This window comes from Dipodomys merriami, unplaced genomic scaffold (assembly GCF_024711535.1).
Source record: "Dipodomys merriami isolate MVZ:Mamm:240054 unplaced genomic scaffold, mDipMer1.0.p SCAF_106, whole genome shotgun sequence".
NCBI lineage: Eukaryota > Metazoa > Chordata > Mammalia > Rodentia > Heteromyidae > Dipodomys > Dipodomys merriami.
In genome coordinates, this window is record NW_027202338.1 from 1275974 (window position 1) to 1299041 (window position 23068).

The 23068-nt window shown below is 50.3% G+C and overlaps 2 protein-coding genes and 1 pseudogene across 2 annotated transcripts; 1 reads left to right on the forward strand and 2 right to left on the reverse strand.

Annotated features, from left to right (window-relative positions):
• LOC138812896 (cytochrome P450 2G1-like) overlaps nt 1-23068 on the forward strand; it is a 117604-nt pseudogene that overhangs the window by 21711 nt on the left and 72825 nt on the right.
• Nucleotides 7993-11532, reverse strand: LOC138812903 (cytochrome P450 2F1-like). The gene is made up of 3 exons (XM_070001160.1): nt 9975-11532; nt 9258-9432; nt 7993-8729 (listed from the first exon to the last, which is right to left on the reverse strand). Exons 2-3 carry the CDS (start codon nt 9315-9317, stop codon nt 8556-8558), a joined length of 234 nt encoding a protein of 77 aa, XP_069857261.1. The 5' UTR covers nt 9318-9432; nt 9975-11532; the 3' UTR covers nt 7993-8555.
• On the reverse strand, nt 11695-19000 carry LOC138812887 (cytochrome P450 2F2). The gene is made up of 9 exons (XM_070001136.1): nt 18815-19000; nt 18564-18726; nt 17904-18053; nt 16472-16632; nt 15498-15677; nt 14999-15140; nt 14071-14258; nt 13413-13554; nt 11695-12140 (listed from the first exon to the last, which is right to left on the reverse strand). Exons 1-9 carry the CDS (start codon nt 18983-18985, stop codon nt 11959-11961), a joined length of 1479 nt encoding a protein of 492 aa, XP_069857237.1. The 5' UTR covers nt 18986-19000; the 3' UTR covers nt 11695-11958.

The following is a 23068-nucleotide window of genomic DNA, read 5'->3' on the forward strand; positions in this document are numbered from 1 at the left end:
AGCCCACAGTTCAAGCCTCATAGATAGATAGATAGATAGATAGGTAGATAGGTAGATAGATAGATAGATAGATAGATAGATAGATAGATAGATAGATAGATAGATAGATAGATAGATAGATAGATAGATAGATAGATAGATAGATAGATAGATAGAATAAAACAAAGAATGAACAGTGCAAACCCCTCAGCAATTTGCGTAAAGCTGCCTGGGACTTGGCTGCTGTCAAAGGCTTGGAGCTGCATGGTCTTGTTGCACTCAGCCATGCACTCAGGCATTGAATGAAAGCTGGTTTTTCTGCTTAGAACTCAATCTCCAGACTCACCTTTCTCCTTCCACCAAAAATCCCTACCCAGCTTTACCCTGGATCCACAAGCTAGACTCCATTGTATGAGCACGTTCTGCCCTCCTTCACTCCCTCTCTCTGTTCATTAAGCCTCATCCACAAGTACCTACATGTCCCCCAAAGAACATTGATTCATATGAATATTCCTGTTCAAAGGAGCTTCAACATATGTTCTTTTTTTGGTCTATGTGCTGGTACTGGGGCTTGAACTCAGGGTCTGGGTGTTGTCCCTGAGATTTTTCATCAAATCTAATGCTGTACCAATAGAGCCACAGCTCCATTTCCAGCTTTTTGGTAGTTGATTGGAGATAAGAGTCACATGGACTTTCCTTCCCTAGGCTGGCTTTTTTTTTGGGGGGGGGGTGTCTGGTTGTGGGGCCTGAACTCTGGGCCTGGGCGCTGTCCCTCAGCTCTTCAGCTCAAGGCTAGTGCTCTACCACTTGAGCCACAGTGCCATTTTCAGCTTTTTTCTTTTTGCTTATGTGGTGCTGAAGAATCTAACCCAGGACCTCATGCAAGCAAGGCATGTGCTCTACAACTGAGCCAACTTCCCAGCCCATGAGGATTGCAGTTTGAGGCCAGCTTGAGCAGAAAAATCCCTGCGAGACTCTTAACTCTAATTAATCAGCAGAATGCTGAAGTGGCCCTGTGACTCAAAGTGGTAGAGTACTAACCTTGAGCAAAAGCTCAAAGACAGTGCCCAGGCCCTGAGTTCAAGTCCTGTGACTAACAAAAGAGATGCCAACTGGGACAAGCCATTCCAACCACGAGTACCTGCCCCCCACCCCACGCTACTCCTGGCAACAAGGGACCATGGAGAGGAGTAAAACGGGATGGTGTCACATTTTAAATGGAGTCATTTTGTGCTTGCCCTTACAAAATTAACCAGAGCTGGGAGATCAAAAGGAAATACTTAATAAGCATGCCTATCTAATGTTCATACCTGTCTTTCTTCTAAATGGACAGGAACTTATAGTGAATCTTAGACTCGGGACAGTTTGCCTGTGGATCCTCCTGGGTCTCCCATCTTTGTAATTCAGACATCTCCTAAGGCCTCCCCCTGGGCTCTTAACTCCAATCCATCCCCAGCTTCTGACTGTGCTCTCCCTACTCAGTGGCCAGATGTTATTCAGAAGTAGCTAGGGACATTTTCTGCCAACTCCAGGACTGCCTGGAACACAGGAGATAGGAACTAGACGTGTCATACAATTTTTTCTTTTCTACCCCGAATGAATGGATGCCCTTCCTTCTATTTGTGTGACCTCTTGTATTTGTTTTCTTATTGCTCAGCCTGTGCCTCATAAGATTCAGATTTCATCCAAAGACCCATACATGTGTCCACCATCTAGGAATGATTACTGCTTCCTTCTCCAGGACTGGACATCTCCACCCCTTGCTAGCAGGAAGTAGGGAGAGTTGGTACCCCTTTCTAACTATGGAAAGGCTAGAATGTTAGGTCTGCCTATGAGAACAGCCCCTCCCCCTTCTTCCTTGTGAAAGATAGTGCAAGGCCTTACCAGAAATCACCTGAAACCAGTAATCACCTGCTTTAAACCACCTGACTGTGAGTCAGCAATAGACCCCAGATTCTGAGGACACCTCCTCATCTGCTGAGGTCACTTCTTTTTTTTTTTTTTTTTTTTTGTCGGTCGTGGGGCTTGAACTCTGGGCCTGGTTGCTGTCCCTCAGCTCTTCAGCTCAAGGCTAGCGCTCTACCTCTTGAACTATAGCGCCACTTCCAGTTTTCTGGTGGTTTATTGGAGATAAGAGTTTCATGGACTTTCCTGCCTGGGCTGGCTTTGAACTACGATCCTCAGATTTCAGCCTCCTGAGTAGCTAGGATTATAGGCATGAGCCACCGGCACCCGGCTTTGAGGTCACTTCCTGAACAAGCTGGTCATGCCTCCTTCGGACAATGAGAGGTTCCCCTGGCTCTGAGATCACTTCTGTATCTGCGGTGGTCCCGCCTCCCGTCTTTCCTCATATAATTTTACTCACCCACAGTCTCCTCCCTCTTCTCTTTTCTCTCCACATGCCTCTATCTCATGCAGACTTGCAGTTTGCTCTCACCACAATAAATTCTTTTCTTCCTGAACCATATGTCAGTCTCCTCACAGTGTTCTCTCTCTCTTCCTCCCTCCCTCTCCACCTTCCCTCTCCTTTTACCCTCCCCTTCCTTTCTCTTGTCCTCCTTCCCTCTCCATTTTCCTCCCTCTCTCCATCCCTCCCTCCCTTTTTTCCTTCCTTCCTTCCCTTTCTTCTTCCCTAGCTCTCCTTTTCTTTTTCTCCCTTTTGTGCTCTCCCCTTCCCTCCCTCCCTCCCTCCTTCCTTCCCTCCTTCCCTCCTTCCTTCCTTCCTTCCTTCCCTCCTTCCTTCCTTCCTTCCTAGCTTTCCTTCTCTTTCTTCCTCCCTCTCTCCCCCTCCCTTTTTCTTTCTTTCTTTCTTTCTTTCTTTCTTTCTTTCTTTCTTTCTTTCTTTCTTTCTTTCTTTCTTTCTTTCTTTCTTTCTTTCCCTCCCTCCCTCGCTCCCTCCCTCCCTCCCTAGCTCCCTCCCTCCCTCCCATCTCTCTTTCCATTCCGGGCAGCTAACAAAGATTCATGTTTTTTTATGCCCTGAGTTGAACACTGTGAAAGTCAAAGGTCCACCATCTGCTCCAGTGTTTGGAGATGGTAGACCATGATATGGCCTTGTTTGTTATGAAATGTGACACATGACACTAATGGCTCCTCTCCTGTCTCCTTGTCCCACCAGGCAGTGAAAGCAGCCAGTACCAGAACCCAAACCCCCATTAAAAATATGGAAGTATTTGGGAGTTGCTTACTCTGCCATATCACGACACACACTGGGCTTGAAAGATTCAGTTACTTTGCACTAACTACACTGGTCTGCCTATTGAACTAGAAGGTTCTGGAGAGAGCCAGGCCCGTGGAGCTCAGACCTGAAGCTGTCAGTCAGAGCCTCTGACAGTAATTTTTTCTCTCCTGCAAGATGACAATAACGATGGTACCAATAGTAGTAGAAGTGATTCATTGAAAGATTGTAGAAAGACCAAGGCAAACTCTATCTCCAAATTTGTAGTCTGAAGCCATGTGTTGGATGTTCATGCCTGACATTCTAGTTACTCAGGAGGCTGAGGTCTGAGGCTCATGGTTCAAAGCCAGCCTGAGCAGAAAATCCATGAGACTCTTATCCTCAGTGAACCATCAGAAAAGAGGAAGTGGAGCTAGGGCTCTATCTTCAAGTTCTCCCTCTAAATAAGTGAACCAAGAAGCTTCCTTCCACTCCTGTAGAAGTCTTGTTTCTATTGCCACAGGGTAGAAATTACACACCAACTTAATTGTGTGGGTTGCAGTATTATCTCAGGAGTTGAAATTATATGCTCATTCAAATCTCTTGTTTTGGGCTGGGAAGGTGGCTTCGTGGTAAAGCGCTTGCCTTGCATGCTTGAGGCCCTGGGTTCCATTCCTCAGCACCCATAAGTAAAAAAAAAAAAAAAAGCTGGAAGTGGCGCTGTGGCTCAAGTGGTAGAGCACTAGCCTTGAGCTGAAGAGCTGAGTGGCATCGCCCAGGCTCAGAGTTCAGGCCCACTACTGGACCCAAAATAAAACAAAACAAATCTCTTGATTTTTTTGTTTTACTTTTTTTTTAAGCAGATGCACTTTATTTACAATGATCAGTTGGTGATGCACAAATCTTTGGGCTTTTAGTGGCCTTTTGGGGACACCTGGACAGAGAACAGCCCCTCTTCTGGGTGCATAGATCCTCTTCCTCCCACTTGCCATAAGCATCTACTGCCTATCTGCGCTTAGACCTTTGGCTTGGGGCATCTGTCCCTAGGTCCTGCCACAGGATCTCCTTACCTCCTTTGAAGGCCCAACCTTGGTCCGGGTTGTGGGGCACAGATTAAGGGTGACATTCATCTGACTGCAGAGTGAGGAAAGTATGAAATTGATGGGGAATACCAAGGCAAAAGCTTAGGCAGCTGCCTAGTGCAGAGATCTTACCATACCCAACCTGTCCTCTAATGGTAGGAGGTGGGACCAGTCTAGACTTCTCCAGAGGGTGGAGGCAAATGGGTGGATGGTTCTTCCCTACATATGTTGGGCTCCAAGATGCAATGTCCATGTTGGGCCTGGCCTTGGTTCTCCCCAGCCTGTCTGTGCATCCATTCCCTCTGAGAATGCTTCTTGGGGGAGGAAGACCTGAGGTACTGAGGGAGGGGCCATAGTCCTCCGCCATACCTCCAGTAGGGTCCTGACTCACCTTTTTTTTTTTTTTTTGGTACGGTCGTGGGGCCTGAACTCTGGGCCTGGGCGCTGTCCCTCAGCTCTTCAGCTCAAGGCTAGCGCTCTATCGCTTGAGCCACAGCGCCACTTCCGGCTTTTTTCATTTTGCTTATGTGGTGCTGAGGAATTGAACCCAGGGCCTCATGCATGCAAGGCAAGCGCTCTACCACTGAGCCACCTTCCCAGCCCCTGACTCACCTTTTTGGGTTTCTGGAAACTGCTTGCTTCTCCTTCTCCTGGGAGGACATTTTGAGAGGAAGTGGGCAGGTCTGTGGGCAAAAAGGCTTGGTGTAAAGCAAGGGGGGGGTGCATTTCCACAAGGGAGGGCCCAAGGAAGTTTGGATGTGGGAAGAGACACCAGCTTAGCAATGAAGAACATTTCAGGCATCATGAAGGGTGAAGAAACCACTATGGAGATGCAGCTGACCCATGTGGTGTGTGTGTGGGGTCTCTGGGAACTCATGGGAGTCCTCGCCACTGGCTGGGGATAGGGAAAAGCAGGAAGACCCCCACTTCCCCAGAGTTGCCCATATGGGGCTCCAGATGCCCAGTGCCACATTGGGGATAGCTTCACAGGTGCTGGGTACCCAGCCTGGCTGGCCAGCCTGGCTGACCGCACAGAAGCCCAGTGGGAATTGGGAACAGAGTCCACCCCAGGACTAGCTCCCACCATCTTGGGAAACAACAAGGTGCTGATGTGTGTGTATGCGTGGGGGTCAGAGGTGGTGGATGCCCCCCTCCCCAGACTCAAACAGGGTTCTGATTCCCACAGTCCCCCGTTGCCGGGAGATGGCCCATGCTGGAGTTGGCGGCTCCTTGGTGGGGTAGACCAGAGAGCTCTGCTGCTTTCCTTTCACTTTTCAATGTCAGTACGAAGACTTGAATTCAGGACCTTTGCTTTGGTTTAGAGTTATTTATTTTTGTTTTATTCATGGCTGGCACTCTGCCATTTGGGCTGCACCTCTACTTTTAGCTTTTTTTGCTAATACATTGGAGATAAGTCTTTCAGATTTTGGGGCAAGGAATGTGGCTTAGTGATAGGGTGCTTGCCTAGCATACATGAAGCTCTGGGTTCGATTCCTTGGTACCACATAAACACAGAAAAATAAATAAAGATTAAAAAAAGATGTTAAGAGTCTTTCAGATTTGTCTGCTTGGACTGGCTTCAAACCATGATCCTCAGATCTCAGCCCCCTGAGGAGCTTGAGTATAGGCTCCTCTCTAGAAGTTTTCTTGATCTGTATACCACAGTAACATTATTACACCTCTCTCTCTCTCTCTCTCTCTCTCTCTCTCTCTCTCTCTCTCTCTCTCTCTCTCTCTCTCTCTCTCTCTCTCTCTCTCTTTTCCCCCTTTCTTGTACTTATTTCATGTGACAATATCTATTGCAAGCCAGGCACTGGTGGCACAGGGCTACTAGTGTGTGTGTGTGTGTGTGTGTGTGTGTGTGTGTGTGTGTGTGTGTGTGTGTGTGTGTGTGTGTGTATCAGACTTTGGGCTTGAACTCGGTGCTTGGGTGCTGTCCTTGACCTTTTTCACTCACGAATGGTGCTCTACCACTTGAGCCACACTCTACTTCTGGCTTTTTTGGTCGTTCATTGGAGATAAGAGTTTTACAGCTTTCTGAACCAGCCTGGCTTTGAACCTGAACCAAGAATCCTCAGATCTCAGCCTCCTGAGTAGCTAGAATAACAGGTGTGGGGGCCACCAGTGTAGAGTTTGTTTTCTTAATGACAGCCATTCTGACACAATTGCTAGGCAATGCAGTGTCATTTAATTCAGCAAAGACAGGTTAGAATCATTATCAAGATAACGTAGCTGGGTGCTGGTGGCTCAGGTCTGTTATCCTAGCTACTCAGGAGCCTGAGATCTAAGGACTGTGTTTATTTTATTTTATTGTTATGATGATGATGATGATGGTGGTGGTGATGATGATGATGTCTTGTTGGTCATGGGGCCTGAACTCTGGGCCTGGGTGCTGTCCCTCAGCTTTTCAGCTCAAGGCTAGCATTCTACCACTTTCTACCACTTGAGCCACAGTGCCACTTCCAGCTTTTTCTGCTTATGTGGTACTGAGGAACTGAACCCAGGGCCTCATGCATGCAAGGCAAGCATTCTACCACTGAGCCACCTTCCCAGCCCAGGATTGTGTTTCAAAGCCAGCCTTGGGAAAAAAGTCCCCATTAGACTCTAATATCCAATTAGCCATTCAAAAACTGGAAGTGGTGCTGTGGCTCAAGTGGTAGAGCACTAGCCTTGAGCAAGTGCTCAGAGACAGTGCCCAGACTCTAAGCTCAAGCCCCACAACCAACAAAAACAAACAAACAAAAAAGGGCAAAGAAAAGATAATTTTGGGGGGAATGGTACAGCAATTCCAGGAAAGGGCAATTCACAGAACACATCCTGCAGGTCTACGGCACAGAGTTCTGTTTCCATCCCCAATATTTCTCTCTGAACTCCCAGTGCATAAAGATATGGAATGGATGTAGGATGACAGGCAAAGGGAAAGTGACGGTGGAGGAGAAAGATAGACTATTCCCTACATAGACACTCACTACCAAGCTCACAGGCCAGACTTCCAGGTGTGGGGGTGTCAGCGCGGGAGCACCCATAACTTAAAGGCCTGGGTACATTGCCCAGCCCAGAACTGAGCTGTGTCAGGTCAATGTCCTCGGGCGCCCCCAGCGGCTGCAAGGTGAAACGCTGCAGGATGGCAGTGAAGTAGAGGAAGAGTTGCATTCTAGCAAGAGACTCCCCCAGGTACAGCCTGTATCCTGCAGGGGTGGGGAGGGAAGGGCCAGAAGAGTTAATAAGGTAAGTTAAAGAGGTGAGAGACTACACTTTGCCTCTCAAACTCTCAGAGGGAAAATCCTGGGATAGGAAGATACTTGGAGAAAATTCAGACACAACTGTCCCAGGTTCAAATTTTGACAGTCAGAGCTAATTTTTCTACTCTTGGACAAGTCATAATTTCTGGGCATTTTGTGTATGTGTGTGCATGCATACGTGTGTGTGTGTGTGTGTGTTCTGGGCATTTTGTGTATGTGTGTGCATGCATACGTGTGTGTGTGTGTGTGTGTGTGTGTGTGTGTGTGTGTGTGTGTGTGTGACTAGGGCTTGAACTCAGCTCCTGGGAGTGATCAGTTGCCTTTTCTGAGCAAGGATGGCTCTCTAGTACTTGAACCACATCTCTCCTTTAGCTTGCTTTGCTGGTTAATTACAGCTAAGAGGCTGATGGATTTTCCTGCCCTAGCTGGTTTCAAACTGTGAAACTTCAGATCTTAGCTTCCTAAGTAGCTAGGATTACAAGCATGAGCCACCAGGGCCTGACTTATTATCTTCATTTTTATGGGGGTGGGAGTTGAGGTTCAGAGAAGGGAAGCAACACAGGGGTGGGGTGCAAACCTTCTGGGCCACCAGCTGTGAGCCCAGCTCTTAGCCACTTCCCTGGTAATCCCTCTCAAACAGCCACTGGCACATACTAGTCAATATTGTCATTTACGATTTTTCTCCATGCTATAGTGATTGAGCTCAAATAAAGCACAAAAGCTAGCAGTACTTCAAGGGGGCCACCTAATGGCAGAGATTTTAATTTACTTTAGAGTTGTGAGATGACTATCTGCATTCAAAGATAAGTGTGGAGTGGGATGAAGAGGCAAGGGAGATTATGGAGTGAAATTAGAACTATGTCTGAGCTGTAGCTACTCTGGAGGATGAGATCTGAGGACTGTGTGTCAAAGCCAGCCAGAGAAGGAAAGTCCATGAAACTCTTATCTCCAACTAACCAGCAAAAAGCTGAAAGTGGAGCTGTGGCTCAAGTTGTAGAATGCCAGCTTTAGGGGGAAAACCATGTGAGAACACAAGGCTTTGAGTTTAATCTCCACTTACTGGCACACATATAAACAACAACAACAACAACACCCCTAAGGCTTTGAAGCCTGACTCATGGGCTCACCAGCTGAGAAGGGCATGAAGGCTGGACTCTTCTTGAAGGCCTGATTGGCATCTAGGAAATGCTCAGGATTGAACTCCTTGGGTGTCTTGAACTGGCTGGGGTCGTAGTGTACGGTGTTAAGGGGGGTGATGATGTCGGTGCCCTGTGTGGATGTGGAGGGGTTAGTGTTGTGCAAGCTGACATTTCCACTTTTCAGACCTGGAATTCCTGGGGAGTTGTAAAGGGGGTAAGGGTAGGACACTGGACTCCATCTTCATCTGGGGTTCCCAGTGATGCTGGTGCGGGTGGTGGTGGCTGAGGAAGGAATGGGGGTTTCCCCCACCTTTCCTTGTGTAAGCAGCTGTTCGATTCCTGGGAAGGGGAGAATTCTGAGGATAGGGTTTGGGGCCACTAGGATCAAGTCCCAAACCCTGTGGATTGGAAAGATGAGCCCCAAGAAGGAGGTCTAGGACAGGAAAGGGTTGTGTGATTAAAGACAGGCCCTAGTGCACTCTGATGTGAGATGGGGTCCTGGAAAGAGGCTGAAGTTGTAGATTTAAGGATCTCAGAGGTGCGATGCTAGGGCTTTTGATGCTTCCTTGCTAAAGCCTTAGGGCACTGGTGGCCATGTCCTAGGGAGCCCACGGCCAGCTATAAGCGCGGGAAGTCGTGGGCCAGGTGTCTAGCACACCTTGGGTATCAGGAAGCCGCAGAAGGCCGCGTCCTTGATGACGCGGTGCGGCAGGTTCATGGGGATGACGTTAGCGAAGCGCCGCCCCTCGTGGATCACGGCGTCGGCGTAGGGCGTGGCCGCGCGGTCCTCCAGCGTGGGCTGTGGCAGGCGTGGATCTCTTCCTGCACGCGGGCTGGAGGCAGAGGAGGGAAGGCGGGGAGGGACTGGGTGGGGCTCTGGGGGTGGGACTTCCGGCTGCTGCTGGGATTCTGGGCGGGGCCTCCAGGACCTGGCTGGTTGGCTGATGGTGGACAGTGCGCGTGTGTGAGGGCCCGGGGTGAGGCTGGATCCATCCCGAGGCTGGGCTTAGGAAGGTGGGGAAGGCGGACAGGGCTTTGTGGGTAGAGCAAGATAATGGAGGGGGGAATTGTGTTTTGGACTTGCTCAGAGGCGGGACTGGGGTGTCCTAGGTAGGGTTAGAGGCGTGTCTTGTCAGGGCTGACCACCCTCAAAGGGGTGTGGCCATGTGTGGGCGTGGCCAGGCCGGACCAATACACATCTCATCTTCGAAGGGCGTGGTCAGATGGGGGCGTGGCTCAAAGGCTCAATGATGGTTATTCTCCGTGGGCTATTTCTAGTAGTGTTTAAATCCTGGGAGCCATCGTCCCCACTCCCACCCTCCTACCCCTCCACCGCCCCAGCGCAGCCTTCGCCCAACTCACTCTGCTGACTGACCTCGCTCCAGGGGCTGCTCATGATCTGGAAGTTGTCCTTGATGAAGCGGATAATGGCCAGCAAACTCGTCGCCGTCATCGAAACGGTGGCCGAAGATCACAGAACAGATGATGTTGGCTGCGGAGTAGCTGAGCATGAACACTGAGTGGAAGGGCTCGCCTGAAGCGCATGCATGGCCGCACCCCTTTGGAGAAAGTCAGCCTGACTCTCCCTGTTAGCTCCAGCGTTCAGGGATGGCAGACCGTGCTATGACTTTGTGCCAAGTGACACTAATGTCTCCTCTCCTGTCTCCTTGTCCCACCAGGCAGTGAAAGCAGCCAGTACCAGAGCCTGAACCCCACTGAAAATCTGGAAGTATTTGGGAGTTGTTTACTCTGTCATATTATGACATACACACACAGGACTGGAGAGATTCGGTTACTGCCCGGAAGACAGATTGCCTGTAGAACTGGAAAGCTCTGGAAAGAGCCAGGGTGGTGGGGCTCAGGCCCGAAGCTGTCAGCAGCGCCTCTGACAATAATTTTTTTCCTCTCCTGCAAGGTGACAAGAATGATTGTCACAGTAGCAGTGGAAGTGATGCACTGAAGGATTGTGGAAAACCCAAGGCAAGCCCTGTCTCCAGATTCTTCCTCTAAATCACTGAACGAGGAAGCTTTTGTCCACTGCCGTAGGTGTCTCCTCCTTTCTATTGCCACAGGGTGTTAATTACACACAAAGTTCATTGTGTGGGTTGCAGAATTATATCAGAAGTTGAAATCACATCCCCACCCAAGTCCCCTTTTGCCTTTTTAAATTTTTATATTTAAATATCAGTAGCAGAACTTAAGATCAAGACCTTGTGCTTTGGCTTAGATTGATTTATTTATTTTTGTTTTGCTCATGGTTGGCACTCTGCCAATTGAGCCACACCTCTACTTCTAGCTTTTTATTGGTTTACTGGAGATAAGTCTTTCATATTTGTCTGCTTGGACTGGCTTCAGACCACAACCCTCAGATCTCAGCCCCCTGAGTAGCTAGGAGTAAAGGCTCCTCTCTAGAAGTTTTCTTGATCTCCATACCACAAACAACATTATTAGACTTTCTTTCTCTTTCTTTCTTTCTTTCTTTCTTTCTTTCTTTCTTTCTTTCTTTCTTTCTTTCTTTCTTTCTTTCTTCCTTCTTTTCTTTCTTTCTCTCTTTCTTTCTTTCTTTCTTCCTTCTTTTCTTTCTTTCTCTCCCTCTCTCTCCCTCTCTCTTCTTCCCTCTCTCTTGCTCTGTCTCTGTCTCTGTCTCTCTCTCACACACACACACACTTTCCTCTTTCTTGTACTTCTTATTTCATGTGACAATATCTACTGCTAGACAGGCACTGGTGGCTTAGGTTTCTGGTACCTCTGTTGCTACTAGGGGGTGTGTGTGTGTGTGTGTGTGTGTGTGTGTGTGTGTGTGTGTGTGTGTATGTATACCAGTCTTGGGGCTTGAATTCAGGGCCTAGGTACTGTTCCTGACCTTTTTCAGTCAAGGCTGGTGCTCTACCACTTGAACCTCACCCCCACCCTTGGCTTTTTTGGTGGTTCACTGGCAACAAAGAGTCTCTTAGACTTCCAAACAAGCCTGGCTTTGAACCTGGATCTTCAGATCTCAGCCTCCAAAGTATCTAGGATTATAAGGGTGAGCTACCAGTGACCAATTGTTTATTTTCTTAATGATGGCCATTCTGACCATGGATAGGTAATACCAGTGTCATTTAACTCAGATCTATTAGAAAGATAATTGGATTGGAAATTCCAGGAAAGGGCAAGTCACAGAACACATTGTGCAGGTCCAGGGCACAGGAGATACATTTCCATCCCCAAGTATTTCTCTCTGAACCCACAGTGAATAAAGGTACAGGATGGATGTAGGATGACAGGCAAAGGGAACGTGACGCTGGAGGAGGGCAGAATATTCCCTAGATAGACACCCCACACCAAGCTCACAGGCCAGGCTTCCAGGTGTGGGGGTGTCAGCGCGGGAGCACCCGCAACTTGAAAGGCCTGGGTACATTGCCCAGCCCAGAGCTGAGCGGGGTCAGGTCGATGTCCTCGGGCGCCCCCAGCGGCTGCAAGGTGAAGCGCTGCAGGATGGCAGTGAAGTAGAGGAAGAGTTCCATTTTGGCCAAAGGCTCCCCCAGGCACAGCCTGCGTCCTGCAGGGGTGGAGAGGGGAGGGCCAGGAGGAGTTAAGGGGAATTAAGAGGGGTGAGGGACTGCACCTCTCCCCCTAAAACTCCCAGAGAAAATCCTGAAGTAGAAAGATGCTTGGAGAAAATGGAGCAAGTGCAAATTCAAACACAGCTGTTCCAGGTTTAAATATTGATAGTGTCAGAGCTAACTTTTGTGTTCTTGGAAAAGGCACAATTTCTGGCCTCTGTGTGTGTGTGTGTATGTGTGTGTGTGCTGGGACTAGGGCTTGAACTCAGCTCCATGAAGTAGTCAGTTGCCATTTTCCCACAAGGCTGGCTCTCTACTATTTGATCCACAGCTCTTCTTGGAGCTTATTTGCTGGTTAATTACAGCTGGCTTTAAACTATGATCCTCCAGATCTCAGCCTCCTAAAGAGCTAGGATTACAAGTGTGAGCAACCAGGGCCTGACTTATTATCTGCCTTTTTATGGGTGTGGCAGTTGAGGCTCCAAGAAGGGAAGTAAGAAATCCAAGGCCACACAAGCAGGACAGAAATGGGGTGCAAACCCTCTGGGTGTGAGCTCAGCTCTCACCCTCTTTCCTGGTAATCCCTCTCAGGTAGGGTCTGGCACACACTACTGAATATGGTCATTTATTATTTTTCTCCTTGCTACAGAGTAAATAGGGATTTCTCCCCTAAAAGCAGGAATGAGCCAAAACAAAGCACCAAAGCTGGCAGTACTTCAACTGTGCCTTGTAGTGACAGAGCTTTTAAGTTACTTTAGAGTTGGGAGAGTGACTATCTATGCATTCACAGATAAGCATGGGGTGAGATGGAGAAGCAAGAGTTTATGGAGTGAAGTTAGCACTAGGGCTGTGACAGGTGCTGGTGGCTCTGCCTGTAATCTTAGCTACTCAAGAGGCTGAGATCTGAGGATCCTGTTTCAAAGCCAGCCAGAGCAGGAAGGTCCATAAAGCACTCTCTCTCTCTCTCTCTCTTTTTCCCTCCCTCCTTCCCTCTCCCCTCTCTCTTTTGTCAGTTGTAGGGCTTGAATTCTGGGCCTGGGCACTTCCCCTCAGCTCTTCAGCTCAAGGCAAGTGCTCTATCACTTGAGCCACAGCCCCACTTCTGGTTTTCTGGTGATTAATTGGAGATAACAGTCTCATGGACTTTCCTCCTCTGGCTTGCTTTGAACCTCGATCCTCAGACTCAGCCTCCTGAGTTAACCAGCAAAAAGCTGGTTAACAACAAACAACAAAAACCCTAAGGTTTGGAGACTGACTCATGGGCTTACCAGCTGAGAAGGGCATGAAGGCTGGACTCTTCTTGAAGGCCTGATTGGCATCTAGGAAATGCTCAGGATTGAACTCCTGGGGTGTCTTGAACTGGCTGGGGTCGTAGTGCACGGTGTTAAGGAGGGTGATGATGTCGGTGCCCTGTGTGGATGTGGAGGGGTTAGTGTTGTGCAAGCTGACATTTCCACTTTACAGACCTGGAATTCCTGGGGACTTTGAAAGGGGGTGAGGGTAGGACACTGGACTCCATCTTTATCTGGAGTTCCCAGTGATACTGGTGTGTGTATTGGTGTCTGAGGAAGGAATGGGGGTTCCCCCCACCTTTCCTGTTTGATTCCTGGACAGGGGAGAATTCTGAAGATAAGGTTTTGGGCCACAGGGGGTCCTAAGATTAAATTGCAAACCCTGGGTATTGGAAAGATGAGCCCCAAGATGGAAGTCTTATGACAGGAAAGGGATGTGTGATTAAGGACAGGCCCCAGTGCACTCTGGATGGGGTCCTGGGAAGAGGCTGAAGTTGTAGATTTAAGGATCAGAGGTGCGATGCTAGGGCTTTTGATGCTTCCTTGCTAAGGCCTTAGGGCACTGGTGGCCATGTCCTAGGAGCCCACGGCCAGCTGTAAGCGCGGGAAGTCGTGGGCCAGGTGCCTAGCACACCTTGGGTATCAGGAAGCCGCGGAAGGCCGTGTCCTTGATGACGCGGTGCGGCAGGTTCATGGGGATGACGTCAGCGAAGCGCTGCACCTCGTGGATCACGGCGTCGGTGTAGGGCATGGCCGCGCGGTCCTCCAGCGTGGGCTGTCGCGAGCGGCCCACCACGGCGTCGATCTCTTCCTGCACGCGGGCTGGAGGCAGAGGAGGGAAGGCGGGGAGGGGCTGGGCACCAGGCGTGTGCAAGGCGCACGAGAGGGGCTACTGCTGCAGTGTGCATGTGTGTGTGTGTATGCAAATTCGAGTGAGTGCAAAAAGCAGGGGGGAGCCCGGGAGCCAGGGTCATGCTTTGTGGGTGGGACTTCCGGTGCACCTGGGATTCTGGGCGGGGCTTCCTGGGCTGGTTGACTGATGGGTACAGTGGTTGGTTGGATGGTGCACGCATGTGTGTGTATTGGGTGGGGCAGGAAAGAAACTTGGGGATCTACCCAGAGGCTGGACCTCAGGAGTTGGGAGTTGCAGACAGGGCTTTGTGAATGAGGTAAGACAATGGGGGGGGGGTTGTGTCTTGGACTTGCTCCAAGGTGGGGACTTGGGAGGCGTAGTTAGGGGCCCGGCTGGAGAGATGGATTGGGTATGTGGCCACAGGCATCAATTGGGAGATATGGTTGGAGGGGTGGTCAGGGGCGTGGTTAGGGGTGTGGCTTTACATGGGGCATGTGGGCGTGGTTAGGGGCGTGTTCTGGGCAAGGATTGGGGGCGTGGCTTTGGGCAGGGCTTGGGGAGGACCTAGAAAAGTGGTCATAGGTGGGACCCCTGCAGCGCGGGTAGGACCCTTGGTAGCAGGTGTAGACCCCTAAGGGTTTGGCTGGGCCACCTCAGGCGTTAGTGTTATGTGGATAGAACTCAGGGCCAGCTGGCAGGGGGGCAGCACCTTGAATTTTGGGGTATTTCATTAGTATGAGGAAGGCATGGCGCAGCGTGGTGCCCACTGTCTCGGTGCCACCGAAAAGGAGGTTATGTGTGGTCATCAGCAGGGTGTCCATTTGGAAGTGGGTGAGCGGGTCCTTCTTCTCCTGCAGAGGTTGACACATGACGGTACAGGCCAGGGCCAGGGGATCCCATTCCCAAACCGGTGCCGCCAATGCTGCTGGGTGCCAGGTTGGCTCATTCCCTGGTTCCCTTTCCAGGAAGATGGGTGTGGGGGGGGTGGTTTGGGGAGGCGCAAAGGCCAGATGGGGAAAATCTCAGCCTCAGGCTCCAGGATGAACTGGGCAGTGGCAAGGTCTTATTGAGCTGTTAATTGGCGCTCTCAGCAGTGCCAAGTACCCCAGCCCTTGCTTAATCTGGGATTCCTTTAGGTTTGAGGCCAGGGTAGCAAGAGAGTTGGTTTTAGGCTAGACTACAGGTGTGATCTCCAAGCTGAGGATTACCTGTGCCATCTTGGTGAGGAAACAATCGATGAAGTCCCGGGGATTGTCGGGGTCTAGGGTAGCCTGGTGTTCTCGGACGCTGCGAGCGATCAGATCTTTCATACCTCTGAAGTTCTGGAACATTCGTTGGTGCGATCCCACAGGCAGCCAGTCCAGAAGACCCGGGAAGATGTTGTATAGCTGGGGAGTGGGAAGAGTTGGAAGGGCTTGGAGGAGCAGGCAGAGTTTTCTTTTCTTTCTTGTGCCTGCTGCCTCCCCTGGATCTTGAACTCAGGGCCTGGCCACTGTCCCTGAACTTCTGCGCTCAAAGTTAGCTCTCTACAACTTCAACACACTTCTTTTTGGCTATTTGGTTGGTTAATGAGAAATACAAGTCTCATAGACTTTTTTGGTCTAGGCTGGCTTTGAACTGGATTTCCCAGATGTTAACCTGCTGAGTACTAAGATTACAGGCATGAGTTAACCAACAGCGTTAGGATGGTATTTTGGGGGGAATGGATGAAGTTAGGGGAAGAGGACATCGGGTAAATGAAGAGCTTTAAGCCACTTTAGGGATGTGGGTGGCAGAGCTGGGTAGTTGGTAGACTGGGTCAGTTAAGGTTTCTTCTGCAGAGGGGTGTGGCTAAATAAGAACTGGGTGTCCCTACTGGGTCCACGCAGGGCCTTTCTCCAGAGGGGCGTGGCCAAAGGGGGCGTGGTCACACAAAACAGGGTGTCCAGATTGAGTCAGGGCTGGTCCTTCTCTAGTGGGCATGGCCATATTGGAGCAGTTAGATAAGCATAGGGGTGGGGTGCCTGGGCTAGGGGAAGTCCCTTCTCCAAGGGCAAGGCCCGTGGGGGCGTGGCCAGACCTGTTCTTTGGTAGTCCCTTCTCTGCTGGCTATTTCCAATTTGTGTTTAAATACCGGGAACCACACCCCCTCCTACCCCAGCCCCAGCGCAGCTCTCTCCCATCTCTCACTCTGCTGACTGACCTCGCCCCAGGGGCTGCTCATGATCTGGAAGTTGTCATTGATGAAGCGGATAATGGCCAGCAAACGCTCGTCGCTGTAATCGAAACGGTGGCCGAAGATCACAGAACAGATGATGTTGGACACGGAGCGGCTCAGCACGAACACGGGGTCGAAGGGCTCACCTGAAGCGTGGAGAAGGCGGGAGAAGGTGTGAGGCGCGGATTTGGGAAGACACCCCGCGCCACCCAAGGCCCGCAAACCCATGCAACCTCAGCTGGAATTGCCACGCTGGCATGCAACCACTGACCCAGTCCACATCTTGCAGCACCCACAGGGCCACCCAGCATAGAAGCCGTATACCAGACCCAGAAAATATCTGGCAACAGGCTGGGCATCTGAAAACCACGACATTCTGCAAATCTCAACAAGACGATACCAACAAAACAGGCTGTGCCTGAGACCACACAGCCCATTCCAGATGATCAGAATTCACAGAACACAGCAGCAATCTCACAGTGCACACACTTACCCACACACAGGAACACAATCCTCAAAACCTCCAACAGCCAAACAGACCACACCCAACAAGAGCAGAGGAACCCATCTCAACAGAGCCACCAAGACCCACTAGTCCCAGCCCAGTCTGCAGTTAAAGGGACTTAATTTGAAGGTTGACTTGGGCTCTCCTTAGTCCTGAGGTGACCTGGGCCAGAATGAATCTCTTTCTCTGAAACTTTTCTCTTGTCAAATGGGCTCCATGGCAGTGCCCTGCCTCTTTGTGAGGCTGTTAGAAGACATCAGTGTTCAAGGGTGGAAACTCCTGATAAGACCTGACCGATTAGGAGACTGTAGAATAATGCTCCCTTTCCCCCCACCAAAACGTTGATGTCTCCTTCACTACAACCCACGTCTTGTTTCTCATAGTAAAAGTGACTTTGCAGATGTGATAAAGAATGGGGAGAGCCAGGTGCTGGTGGCTCATGCCTGTAATCCTAGTTACTTAAGAGGCTGAAATCTGAGTATCACAGTTCAGAGGGAGCCTGGGCAGGAAAGTCATGAAACTCTTATTTCCAATTAATTACGGAAAAAGCCAAAAGCCGCACTGTGGCTCAAAGTGCTAGAACACCAGCCTTGAGCAAAAGAGCTCAGGGACAGTACCAGGCTCTGAGTTCAAGCCCCATGACCGATCCCCCCCCCACAAAAAAAAAAAGAATGAAGAGAATAAAAAAGAAAGTTAAAAAAAAAAGAAAATAATAAGTATGGGAGAGAAGGTGCTGGTGACTCATGCCTGAAATCTTGGTCATAAGTGGACCCTCCTCTAGGGGCGCTATTCTCATAATGAGTCAAGGAAGGCCCCTTCAGAAGTCTTGCATTCACCACAGTGCCTACTGAGAAGGATGGGTGTGGGTTAGGGGTGCAGACTGCATTCACTAAGAACCCTCCCCCCCCCCACCTTGTGTATTCTGCAGGGACTCCAACAGGAAGCTGCTTTCCTCCAGGATCCGCTCCTCAATGCTTCTCTTTCCCATCCCAAAGTTCCGTAGTATCTGGACAGAGAACCTTCTCAGGGCCTTCCACCGTTCTCCATTGGAGAAAGCGATGCCTGGGGAGAGGAGCAGTGCTTAGCTCAGTGGACAACTCAGCCCCTGACCACCCCCCCTTTTCCTGGTGTTTGCTGGAAGGGAGACTGAGTCTCTTTCCAGGGAACCATCCCTGACCCTCCAGGCTGAGCCAGGTTGTTTTCTTGGAGTTTTCACGGGGCCATGGGCTTTCCTTTCCCCACTTCTGAACATTCTGACTATTTCTTTAAGGACCCCATGACTGCTGGATGTTGGTGGCTCCCACCTGTCATCCTAGCTACTCAGGAGGCTGAGATCTGAGGATCATGGTTCAAAGCTAGTCTGGGTAGGAAAGTCTGTGAGACTTTTATGTCTAATGAACCACAAAAAAAGCTAGAAGTGGAGCTTGGCTCATGTGGCAGAGCACCTGTCTTAAGCACAAAACTGGAGTTGCATAGTGATGGGGATTGGGATGGTGGTGCCATTCAAGGTTCTGGAGTGACGGGGGTGGGGAGGAGAAGCTTAGGGAATGGTGGAGAAAGGAGGAGGCTTACCATTGCCCTTAGTAAAGTTAAAAAACACTGGGTAATCTCCACGGCCACTGAACTCCTCCCCCTGGTCCACTAGCGCCTCCTTCACCGTTTGGTACCCGCTGAGTACCACGACTCTCCTGGGCCCCAGGTACACGGTGTACATGGAGCCATATTCCTTGCTCAGCTGAGGATGGAAGGAGGAGGTCACAGGGGGCTCTTCCCCCTCCCCCTCCCCCACTCCATCCTGTTCCCCCAAGGCCCCATGACTGCACCTTGGTGAGTGAGGTCAGCAAATCTTGGGAGCGGAGCTGCAGCAGGTTCCCCAGAATGGGGAGAGGCCTGGGGCCCGGGGGCAGCCGGCCCTTGCTGCGAAAGCCAAAGGACAGGAGCAAGTAGATGCCGGCCAGCAGCAGGAACAGCACCGCGGTGCCCACACCGTCCATGCCCAGGCAGCTGCTGGGTCTGGAAAGCAAAGGGAGATGAGAGTAGGGACCTATCAGTCCTCTCTCCTTATGGAGTCTTCCTTCCTCAGGTCCTGGCAATGGGGCAGGTGGAGAAGGCAGGGAGATAGAAAGAAGCAGAGATAGGGGAGAAGCCAGAGGAGAGAAGGGGAGGAGGGGAGTGAAGAGCAGGACTATGGGGCAAAAAATAGAGGCTGAGATGTTCCACATACAGAGAGACAGGGATATGAATGAGTGACACGGACAGATACCTGGAGACATGTCTCTGTTCTTAGATGTCTGTCTATCTATCTATCTATCTATCTATCTATCTATCTATCTATCTATCTATCTATCTATCTATCTATCTGTCTGTCTGTCTGTCTGTCTGTCTGTCTGTCTGTCTGTCTGTCTGTCTGTCTGTCTGTTTCTCTGTCTCTCTGTCTCTCTGTCTCACTCTCCATCTATATATTTTCCTATCTGTAAATGTACCCACTCCATAACAAGATGTAAAGGTACACAAACACAGAGATTAGGTAAATCAAAACAGAGGATTGAACCAGATTCAGAGAGAGAGAGAGAGAGAGAGAGAGAGAGAGAGAGAGAGAGAGAGAGAGAGAGAGAGAGAGAGAGAGAGAAACTCTCAGAAAGAGAGGCTAACATAGACTAGAGAAAGAGGCATAATCAGACCTAGAGCTGAGAAAGATGGAGATGAGGAGACAGCGAGGTATAGTTATTTACATCAACAACTACAACCACAGGAGGAAGCAGGCTTTGTGTCCAAAACAACAAAAACAGAAAACAGAAAAAAACAACACCCAGAGAGATAGACACTGCAAGACAGGAAGAGAAAAGAAGAGAAAGTGGGGGGTAGGGAGAGAAAGGAGAGAGGCAAAGACTGACTTAGACAAAAAAGAGCCACAGAGACAGAACACAGACCCAGAGACATCTTGATTCCCCTAGAAGCTGGCAGGGTTTGGGGAGAGGGAGATATGGAACCCACAGCCTTAGCTTTGCAGAGTCATCCCTCCTCCTCCACACCCCTCCCCTTACCTACTGTGCACAGCGGGAGGTAACTGGGTGATCTGGGCTGTGGTGCCTTCTCAGATTGTTTTTATCTGCACCCCTCCTTTGCCCTACCCCGTCCCCGCCCACCTCCCCACCATGCCCTGGGCCAGCAGTCCTGGGGGTGGGGACCACAGCCCAGGAACCCTCCTTCACCTGGGGCCTTGTAGGCTGCAGACTGAGCTGTGCTCTCCCAGCTGAGGTCAATGCTAGATGTTTGTCCCTGATCATGGCAAAGGCTTCTGCTCTAGGCTGGGTTCTAGGAGGGGAGGGGTGGTTGTGGGGTTGTTGGGTGTGACTGCAGGACAGAGCCAGCCTGGACAGGAGCAGCACTGAGTTCATGCAGCATATTTGGATACTTCAGTTTTTTATTTCTCTGGGTTTAAGGCCAATTCTGCAACTTACTGGTCAGAGACCTGGGGGAAGGTGATTTCTTCCCTGGGATTTTCTTGTGTCTAGGGGGCTGAGTTCCCATAGCTCTCTCCTTTTTCCTCTCCTCCTCTTCCTCCTTTTATTTGTTTGTTGCCAGTCCTGGCACCTGAACTCAGGGTCTGGGCACTGTCCCTGAGCTTCTTTTTGCTCAAGGCTAACACTCTACCACTTGAGCCACAGCGCCACTTCCAGCTTTTTCTGTTTTTGTGGTATGGATGAATTGAACCCAGGGCTTCATGCATGCTAGGCAAACACTGTACACTAAACCATATGCCCAGCCCCTCCTGCTTCTTTATAGTCTTATATACATATTTAAGTATATGTATATATACTTAAATATACATACATATATATACATACACATTCATACATATTCCTATCTATCTATCTATCTATCTATCTATCTATCTATCTATCTATCTATCTATCTATCTTGGTCCTTTGGATGGAACTTAGGGCCTACGCTGTGTCCTGTAGCTTTATTTTTCCTCTAGGCTGGTGCTCTACAGCTTGAACCATAGCTCTATATTCTTCAGAGCTATTCTTTGGTCCTCTATCTCTTAGGGCTTGCTTGTCTCTGAGTTTCTGTGGGATATCACTTAGTTTCTGTTGGGGAAGGTCTCAGCTATGGGTTCTAGTTGCTTCTCTCCCTCTTCCTCTGTGTCTTAGGGTCTTTGGCTTGCTTTCTTCTTCTGGTTGTCTATCTCCCATCCTGATAAACCCTTATTTATACTCTCTCTGTCTCTGTCTCTGTCTCTCTTTCTGTGGGTCTGTCTCTGTCTTTTTCTTATGTTTCCAGGAGTGACTGCAGAGCAGTGAGGTTGAAGAAAAGCAAAGGAGAAAGTCAGGGTCATTGGAAGGGGAGAAAAAAGCCCCCAGCCTCCCCCAAGCCATGCTTCAGTCCATATTAAGTTCTTTGGCTGCCCCAGGGAGTGTTCCGCCAGCTCGGTTTTGCTCCATTACTCAACTGGTGTCCAAGTCAGAGTACAGAGTGTCAGATGCAGATTTTGGCAGAGGACTCTTGAGGCCAAAGATCTGGGGGAGCGAATGGAGGTGGGGCTTCCCCTCCCCAATACCACAGCTCTGTTCCTCTGGGAGGCAAAGGAAGGAAGGCTGGGCCCACCTGGGGGGGAAGGTGACACCCCAGGTGTCAGGTACCTGAGAGCTGGGGGATGGGGAGGGACCCATGGTGTGGATTCTGTCCTGAAAGTCTGGTTTGGGCAGGGCTGGGAGAGGGGGATTATGGGATTACAGGTCTCTGCTTTCCCAGGGCCTCCCTGCCTCCCTGGGGGGAAGGGTGCTGCCTGGACCCCTTCCAGCCCTCTCAGCAGTTTGCCCTGACTTGGAACTGTGTTCAGAGGCATCTGAGGGGTGCCTGCCTCCCTCGGGGGGACCCCCACCCGCGGGAATTCAGAAGAAGGGGTTTGAGTGCTTGTCAGGGTTGGATGGGCTCCAGCTGGAGTGGCTGGGGGAGGGGGAGGAGGGATGGGCTGTCCTTTTTCCACATGGGCCCCACTCCAGGGTTGTCCACAGGCCAGAAACCAGGCCTCCAGCCCTCTAGTAATCCCAGACATGGATCCCCACCACCACTACCATCCTCCGGAGAGGAAGAAGGCAGTGCAGATGACAGCCATGGCACTGAGGGGTGACAGGAGACAGACACAGACCTGACCCACTTCCCCCGCAGCCTCCCCCTCCACACACCAGCTTCCGTCTAGAACCTGCAATATGGTTCCCTCCCCTTCCTTGCCCTCCCCTCCCTATCCTCTCTCTTCCCTTCTCTCCCTCCCCTCTCCACTTCTTCCTTCCTCCCTTCCTCTTTCCCCCCTCCCTCCTTCTTCCTTCCTTTTACCCTTCCTTTCCTCCTTCCTTTTCCTCCCTCCTTCCTTTTCCTCCCTCCCTCCTTCCCTCTTTCTCCTCTCCCTCCCTTCCTCACTCCCTCTCTTTCTCCCTTCCTCCCTCCCTCCCTTCCTCCCTCCCTTCTTTCCTTCTTTCCTTCCTTCCTTCTTTCCTCCCTTCCTCTCTTCCTCCCTCTCTTCCTTCCTTTTCCTTCCTTCCTTCCTTCCTTCCTTCCTTCCTTCCTTCCTTCCTTCCTTCCTTCTTTCCTTCCCTCCCTCCTCATACCTCTGTTTCTCTGTTCCTCTCTGTTCTCTCTCCCCCCCCCCCCACATTAGGTATCCAATTTCTGCGGTATTCTACTAATCTTAAAACTCCATAGAGCTATTTATGTCTTAGTTATGGGGCTGGGAAAGCCCCATAATCATGTGTGGATAATGCAGCCATGCTGGAAATATGAGATGTCCACAGACTTTGGCTTGGAGTCTGGCAACACTCAAGTGTATCTTGGGAGGACTGAGTGCTGACTCGTGTGTGTGTGTGTGTGTGTGTGTGTGTGTGTGTGTGTGTGTGTGTGGTGTAGCTTTTTTCCTCAGAGTTAGCCCTCTACCACTTGAACCACGGCTCCACACTTCCAGCATTTTGCTGGTTAATTGGAGATAAGAATCTCATCTCATGGATTCTCCTACCTAGGCAGGCTTGAAACCCCAATCCTCAGATCTCATCCTCCTGAGTGCATAGCTGATTTAAGTG

Excerpts from the sequence above, each read along its gene's own strand:
- LOC138812887 (XM_070001136.1), bottom strand. The coding sequence starts at position 18,985 with ATGGACGGTGTGGGCACCGCGGTGCTGTTCCTGCTGCTGGCCGGCATC. Across the intron at positions 18,727-18,814 it reads TGCTGACCTCACTCACCAAG|CTGAGCAAGGAATATGGCTC; the intron begins GTGCAGTCATGG and ends TTCCATCCTCAG. Across the intron at positions 15,678-16,471 it reads TGAGCAGCCCCTGGGGCGAG|CTATACAACATCTTCCCGGG; the intron begins GTCAGTCAGCAG and ends CCCACTCCCCAG.
- LOC138812903 (XM_070001160.1), bottom strand. The coding sequence starts at position 9,317 with ATGAACCTGCCGCACCGCGTCATCAAGGACGCGGCCTTCTGCGGCTTC. Across the intron at positions 8,730-9,257 it reads GCGGCTTCCTGATACCCAAG|GGCACCGACATCATCACCCC; the intron begins GTGTGCTAGACA and ends ACATCCACACAG.